Here is a 7,984-nt window from a genome sequence, read left to right as displayed (position 1 = left end):
AGTGGACTTACGTTAATGGCCTGCTGTGTGGTTTGGTAACTTTGGGACTGTGCCTTTTTACTTGTCAACCTTGGGGCTTCTTAGCCTCAGCAGCCAACAGCTGTCTGAGTGAAGAAATGCTTCTAGCTCCAGTGGTCCGGGAGCAGGAGGCAGAGCTGCACCCCAAGGTTGAGGGGCTTTCACTCAGCCCCTAGAGCCTGGCACTTTGAATTCAGACTTAAAGCCTCCAAATTGTAAGAATAAACTCCTGTGTGTTAAGGCCATCCCATTTGTGGTATATTTTTTGTCAGAGCGGCACTAGGGAACCAGGACACCTAGTGAAAGCATCTCAAAGTTCAGGCTGACAGCATGCTATTCCTTATTTACTCTGTGCCCCAAAATATAGGCATTCTATCAAGATTTGACCTATCCACACACCTGCTGTGTGCTTTTCCTCTGAAAGAACCTACTTGGATCATACTGGTTTTTAAAATCAAACCTGTTTTTCTTTTCAATTGATGTTGTTTCTGCCTGTCCACAGGCCCTCTTTATAAAAGATTTCCTTTGCAGACTGCTGTCTGCCATTTGACTGAGTCTGCTGGGGGTAGCAGGCCTTCTCAAGAACAGCAAATGCCCATTTTCCAGAGTGGGCAGAGACTAGGAGGTTCTGGTAAACTTAATATTCTAATTGTCTCAGAGTGTCCCCTTTTACAGTCCCCAGCCTCTGGCAACTCACCAAGTCTTCTTGGAAAAGCAAGAGCCAAAATAATGTTTGTGATAAGTTTGAGCACACAAGACATATTGGGGTTCATTTGTAACAGGTTCTAGAAAGAAGTCTGGGTGAACATTCTGGTTGGCTCTGATACTGCTTAGCTGAAAATTACTACAAGGAGCCCTGGCAGTGCAATGGGTGAGTGCTCATCTGCTAACTGAAGGGTTGACGGTTCAAACCCACCCAGCAGCTCCATAGAAGAAAGACCTCATAAAGATAACAGCCTAGAAAACCCTTTGGGGAAGTTCCATTCTATCACATGAGGTCTCTATGAATCTAAATTGACTTCATTGCATCTAACAACACTAGATTGTAACAACAACAACAACACTTGATTCAGAGTAAGTTTGTTGAACGTATACTGTACGTTGCAAATGAAATAGAATTAAAATAGCTTATGGTTTTCAAATGTGGACATTTCTTGACCAGTAAAACATTTCAATGTAATAATGAAAGGCTATGAAATGAGCTTGTAGAGAGGTGTGGTTAATTTCTGCTTTATGTAAAATAGTGACTGTCTCTTTATTAACTCGGTTTAAAGCTGTTACTGACACAGTCTTTAAAGTGCTAATTTAGTCAATTTTTTTTTTGCTATTTCATCCTTTTTTTTTTTTAAGCAGATACTCTGAAACTTAAGTCAAAATTTTTGTTTCTGCCTTAATGTGATCTTCCTGGACTGTGAATATAGACATATCTATCCCTAAAATGAGTTTTGAAATAGTTGATGCCTTGTAAATTCCACAACCCCCTCTAATTTACTATTGAATATCATGAAGGGATCGTTAAAGTCATTCCAAATCTATCTTTGTGAATCAAGCAAAAGCACTGAAAACCCTATTATCACCCCAAAGCTAGTTAAAATCAAATTTGCCTTTCAAATGAAAACCAGTTGTCAAGGGTGTTTGAGTGTGAGGCACTCTGATAGTCATTGGCTGAAGAGCCACTATATTCTCTGTTTAACCATGTGAGTTTCTCTCTCTTTCTCTCTTTCAAGAAAAGAAAGCAACTGTGTATTGCCAAGGGATAAGACTCTATAGTCCATCAAATTAGTGTAATTGAATTTCAGAGTCTGCCTTTTATCGTGGGCAAGTGATTGCACATTAGACTTGGAAGAAGAAAGATTCAGTCAAGCTTTCTATCTTTCCTTGTCTTTGGAGGCCATCTGCTGAGCTCTGTTTCTTCCATTAGCCTTCGTGGCTAGTCATAAAAAAATGCAAAGCTCTTTAAATGATGAAAGGGAAGGAGTTGTTTAAAAGGGTTTGTTAAGATTGAAAGGGGCTGTTTCTCCCCTCACATACAAAGTGTGTGGCCCTCTAGGTCATCGACTTATTCTGGATAGAGTAAAGTGATTTTTTTTTTAATCCTCAAATTTAGAATTGTTCCGTGTAAGCCTTGAACTCCCCCTGCCAGTGTAAAATGGAAGATTGCCTTTTAAGTGATAATGATACATTTTACTAGCAATCTGTACATTTGTTTTTAAATAGATTATGCTATTTTTCCAATGAAACTATTAAGGCCTATATTACCCTATTTGGCAAATGAAGAAACCACAGTTCAAAAATGGTTGGGTGGTCTTGGACTGATCAGTTGCAGACCCTAAATTCTTCTTCCTTTGAAAAGTGATTACTATTCTTATGAAGCCAAAGGTGAAGTGCTTACCTCTGTGAATATGTCACTGGGATGACTGCCATTTACCTAATCTCAGGTAAGCCTTATAAGACTTTAGAATTTCTTCTTCCAGTAAAAAAAAAAATTTCTCATTCTAGGCATAGTTTGATATCATGGGTCCTCCTTTGAAGCTCTTCAAAAACCAGAAGTACCAGGACTTGAAGCAGGCATGCATCAAAGATGGAAGACTTTTCTGTGATCCAACCTTTCTGCCTGAGAATGATTCTCTTTTCTACAATCGACTACTTCCTGGAAAGGTGGTGTGGAAACGACCCCAGGTAACTTTCCACTTTCTATCTCCCTTAGTGTAACTCTACCTGTCCTGCTACCTGTCACTTACATAGACTACTATGTATAGACCAATTTAGCAGGCAACTTTAAACAAGAAAAAAAGAAAAAAGTTTCATGGATATAAGCTCCTGGCTATAGCTCGAAGAGTTGTACATCTCAGATTTAGTAGTTTTAAAACACCCACAACAGTAAAAGAGGTCAAAGGAGATAGACCATGCTTGTTTTCTTTTGGTGGTTCATTCAAATAAATATGGTAATTTGAAAAGTAACTATATTCTTGTGTCTCTGTTGGGTTACCTATAATAACAACTTCAAGATAATCTCAAAGCAGTGAGGAAAAACTCCTCACACAGTGAGTCTCTGTGAATAAATGAAATATATACTCCACAGGGACAAAATGGATTTTGCATTGTGGGAGGGAAATCTCTTTGCTGCTATTTGGATACCATTAGCTGTATTTTACTATAGCTGCCAAGGTGGCATCCAAGTAGAATTGCAGTTCTTTTCACCACCTATTAGCAGTTACTATGGTTCTCTGTAAAGACTATAGCCTAAGGAAGCGTATGGGACAGTTCTACTCTATCATATAGGGTTGCTGTGAGTCAGAATCCACTCGACGGCACACAACAACATTATGGAACCACCACAAACACCACCAACTCAAGGCTTACCTTTTTCAATGAGCAAACTGCCACTTTCTAGTTGCAATTTCCAAAGCTTAAGTCATTTGACTGCTAACCAGAAGGCTGGAGGTTCAAATCCACCAGCCACTCCTCAGAAGAAAGGTTAGGCAATCTACTTCTGTAGCGATACCACCTCGGAAACCCAAGGAGGGGTCACTATGAGTCCAATTGACTCAATGGCAGTGAGTTTTTTTGTTTGTTTGTTTGACGGTGCAGTGGTTAAGGCATTTAGCTTCTAATCAAAAAGGTCAGTGGTTCAAATCCACCAGATGCTCTGAGAGAGAAAGATGAAGCAGTCTGCTTCTGTAAAGATTACAGCCTTGGAAACCCTGTGAAGCAGCTCTACTCTGTCCTATAAGGTCATTATGAATCAGAATCAACTTGATGGCAGTGGGTAAGCTCCTAAATGGAGTTTAAAAGCTGCTTCAGTGTATATAGGTTGCCATCAGCTGGTTCCAGGACAGTTTGATCACTTCAGGGCTCCAGTCTTCTATGCTACTCAAAAGGCATGGTTCAATTTATGCCCCTTAATAATGATAGCCATTGAGAATATTAGTGTTGGAGAAGTCTTCTCCATCAGAAGGAAGATTATTTTCCTCATGCCTTTCTGTGGCTACAGTTGTTGACATTCCTGTAGGTGAACTTTGCTGACCTGCCATAAAAATCTGGAAAGCATGAGCAGAATTCACTAACCACTAATTGAGTATGCAGAGAGGTAAGACTTTCTTTCTTTCTTTCAGAAGTTCACTGAATGAATAAAGATATGTTGTCTGTGAGCCACTCTCATGAATGGATGATGATAATGAGGGATGACCACTCTTCTCAGATGCTTGGATATGAAGGACAGGAGGTCAATAGGGCTGAAGTAGCTAAAAAGGGGGCAGGGAATTGAGAGAGATTTTTTTTGAGGAGGTGTCTTTATAATAGGACCGACCTGAACATATTTATAGGTTAAAAAGTAACCAGTGAAGATGGAAAGGTTGAAGATGCAGTGGAGAGAGGGAATGATCAATAGGGTGAGGTCCAGGAGGAGGTGGGAGGAGATCTGGTGGGCGGCAAAGTTGCAAGCCAACATGAAGCCATTTCCCAGATGTGAGCCAAGCCAACAGTGTTTCCTGTACTGGCCAGTCTTTAGACACATCCTTCCCCCTCTGTCTTGGCTCAGTCCTTTGTCCTTTGCCTTCACCTTCCAAATTTTGTGGACAGAATCCTAGATGGATTAGCAGGGAAGGGAAAAACTTAATAACCATGGCAATAGTCCATGTTGCCTCTGAGGCAAGCAATATGCCTTCCAGGGAGAGGGAATTTCAGAGAGAGGGTAAATGGGGATGGAGAGAAAAATGAACCAATATTTATTGCATGCCTGCTATGGCCAAGACACTGTATTTATGGAGTTTCCTATACATTTAGTTCATCCTTATTCACTATGACTTAGCAAAATAGGTATTTTTTTAATCACTTTGTTTATAATTATTTTTCCTAGTTTTGCAGCAAAGATAGAAATTATTATGTTTGTTTTATTGATTGGGAAAGTAGGACTCAGAAAGAAGGTAGAAATTTGCCCAGTGTCAAAATACTCACTAGTAGCACAACTGGAATTTGAACCCACATTTGACTCTAAAATCCATATTCTTTTTCACCCTATCTTGTGCCATTTCAGAGAGATGGAGTTGTTGGTGTCGTCTCCTTTTGTAAAATATGTAGCTTTTCTCCAACCAGTTTCTCAGATTCCTCCTCACTGTGCTGTATGCTGTGCTATACATCCATTAATTGATTCACAGTATTCCTTTAGAGAACAACTGTGAGCTTAGTCTTATGAAGCCAGAAGAGAGTTTCTCCAGAAACATTTGTTGAACACCTACTCTATGCCAGCCTCTGTGCAAGATACAGACCTATATCAGTTAAGGGCCTCTGGTGAGGCACTCTAATTCTAGTTGGAGATATTTCTATTGAGCTTTCAAAGAGCTAAATAATAATGCCAGATAAAAGAAGTGCTATTTTCCACATACAGACAGTATATTTTGTAGGGTTTGCAGAAGGAAAGAATATTGTGGATTGCTGTTATTGAGGAAAGGGCCTCTTGTGGGGAGTAGGGGGGAAAAAAGCTAAGGTTCTGGACCACCATCTGAGCCTCCTCAAAAAGCTTTGGATTTCTTTCCAGCCAAAGTGGAGGCCAAGCCTGTGGTCAAGAAACACGTCAAAGTTCTCTGGCCTCCCCTCAGGAAAGCTGAGAGACAGTGTGGGCCTCTGAATTGGCTCAGGAAGATCAGATGGGTCATTGGCCTCCTTGCCTCATTGGCAGGGTTGAGATTCTGATTTGCAGGGAAGATTACAGACATCTTGTCCCTTAGCATGCCACGTAGCCTCATGCTCAAACAGGGCTTTTATCTAACGTCTCCACAATGGAAGAAGCATGATTAACCTGATGTTTTCTGTCTCATTCCTCCCCCATGTTGCAAAACGTTTGCCTTTATAGGCCTCCAGGCCTGTAAACACCATTAATATTTGAGCAAACTGACTCCAGTCTAGCCCCCACCATCCTGTGCCAAGATTGGGTTCCCTTCCCTCCTACTTGTCACTTCCTTGGTGAGTCCTAAGGAGTCACTTTAGATAGACAGGAATTATGAGAGTGTTTTGCAGTTGTTCAAAGCCAGGTCATCTGTTCATATCCTACAGAGGAAAATCCTCCTCCTTAACTCCTCCAGTGGTCCAATGCCCCCAGCTATCGCCTTAACTTCCTGGGTGCGCAAGCATATTACTTGAGAACATGTGCTCCTGCACTTCTGTTGCCCTCCTGAGGTCTTGAGATATAAAGTCTTCATAAATTCTAAAAGCTGAATTATACTGAGTTACAGTGTGATCACGAGACTGCAGGTAAGATTTTTAGCCTCAAATCTACCTGCCAAATTCCCATAGGAAATCTCTTCTCCAGCTCTCTCCAGGCTTTTCCTCTCTCCCCTAACCTCTGTCTGCTTCTACTCCTGACTGACTCATACCCAGCTATAAGAGAGTCCAACCAAAACCAAACCCACTGCCTTCGAGTGGATTCAGACTCATAGCTACCTTATCAGGCAGAGTAGAGTTTCCAAGGCTGTAAGTGAAGCAGACTACTACACCTTTCTCCCATGGGGCAGCTGGCAGATTAGAACTGCCAGCCTTCCGGTTAGCAGCTGAACGCTTTTAACCACTGCACCACCAGGGCTCCTACAATGCAGTCAGACACATATAATCCTTGACTAAATGGAGCAAAGCATTATGGGAATTTGAACCGCCAGCTGGTGGGGGGTATGGCATTTGCACAAGATCTTCTGTCAGCTTTTCTGGTCAGATTTTGAGTTCAGCTTCTGCTACCACTACCTCTGCCCTAGTCTAACTCTGGGATATACCCTCCACTGTGGTCATTTTGCTACATTTTCTGCATGGAAGAGGAGTCATGAGGTTCTGATTCAAATCCATGGTAGTAGGAATGGAAGGGAAGGGCTGATGAGTGCAAATGTTAGAAGCAGAATGTACAAGCTTAGATGATAGACTACAAGTGAAGGAGCAGTGACAGAGGAAATATTTCTCTCTTTTTGCTAAGAGAAATTGCCAGCTACCGCCTGAATGCAGCATCTCCTCTGGACAACAGTTTTGGCCTAGACAGTTCATGAAGTTTTCTTCCCAGAGATCGTATCCACCTATTGGAATAGTCCTGAGTGATTTTCACTTTCTACATAATTAAAGAGAGTTGAATAGATCTACATCCTTTCTCTCCATCTGTCCTATTTATTTTAAATTCTGCATAAAAAACTTTAACAGCTTTATTGAAGTCCAATTTATACACCATAAAATTCACCTGTTTTAAGTGATTTTTTGGACATTTACAGAGTTGTTCAATCACCACAATCACTTTTAGAACATTTTCATCATCCTAAAATGAAACCATACTCATTAGCAGTCACTCCCCACGTTCCCCTACCTCCAGCCCTGTCAACCACCAACCTGCTTTCTGTCTATGAATTTGCCTATTCTAGGCTTCTCATATATAAATGTAATTATACAATATATGACTTTTTGTCACTGGCTTCTTTCAGCTAGCATAACATTTTCAAGGGTCATCCATGTTGTAGCATATATCAGTATATGTATATATTGAATGGATATACAAATTCTTCTCAATAAAGCAGTTAGGGATTTATAACTGGAGTCTCTTAGCAGACGTCTGAAAGTTCAAGTAGGAAGAAAATTACTTAGTGACTTGGATGTCTAAATTGGGAATGGAAGCTGGATTTAAAATGAACAATGGATCTTATTCCCAGGCTCCATGCTGAGTTTTCCATGGAGAGAGTTAGGAAGGAGGCAAAAGTTCTATTGATGATGAGATCTTCATGATGAAATAAAATTCCCCGTAGGTAAAGTGGACTCTATGAGCAACTGGTCCAACACTGGCCCCTGAGCCCCAAGTCCACCTATAAATGCTGTCTGGAGATGACTCAATTTTATAAGGATGAGATAATGGCTTAGACTAACTTACAAAGTCCTTTGGTCACAGATGGCAGCTCTGAGAAAATATGACCCTGAACTTTCTCTTGTTGTTCTTGTTATGTACCGT

General features: G+C 40.8%; 1 protein-coding gene across 1 annotated transcript in view; it reads left to right on the top strand.

Annotated features, from left to right (window-relative positions):
• Positions 1 to 2,532: 2,532 nt before the first annotated feature.
• Positions 2,533 to 7,984, top strand: part of CAPN6 (calpain 6) — an 18,626-nt gene continuing 13,174 nt past the window's right edge. The window contains 1 exon segment of the mRNA XM_007952602.1: positions 2,533 to 2,697. Within this exon segment, the coding sequence (XP_007950793.1) occupies positions 2,533 to 2,697 (165 nt within the window).

This window comes from Orycteropus afer, unplaced genomic scaffold (genome assembly GCF_000298275.1).
Source record: "Orycteropus afer afer isolate SDZICR_OR568_19922 unplaced genomic scaffold, OryAfe1.0 scaffold00352, whole genome shotgun sequence".
NCBI classification, from domain to species: domain Eukaryota; kingdom Metazoa; phylum Chordata; class Mammalia; order Tubulidentata; family Orycteropodidae; genus Orycteropus; species Orycteropus afer.
This window is presented reverse-complemented; position numbering and strand designations above follow the sequence as displayed.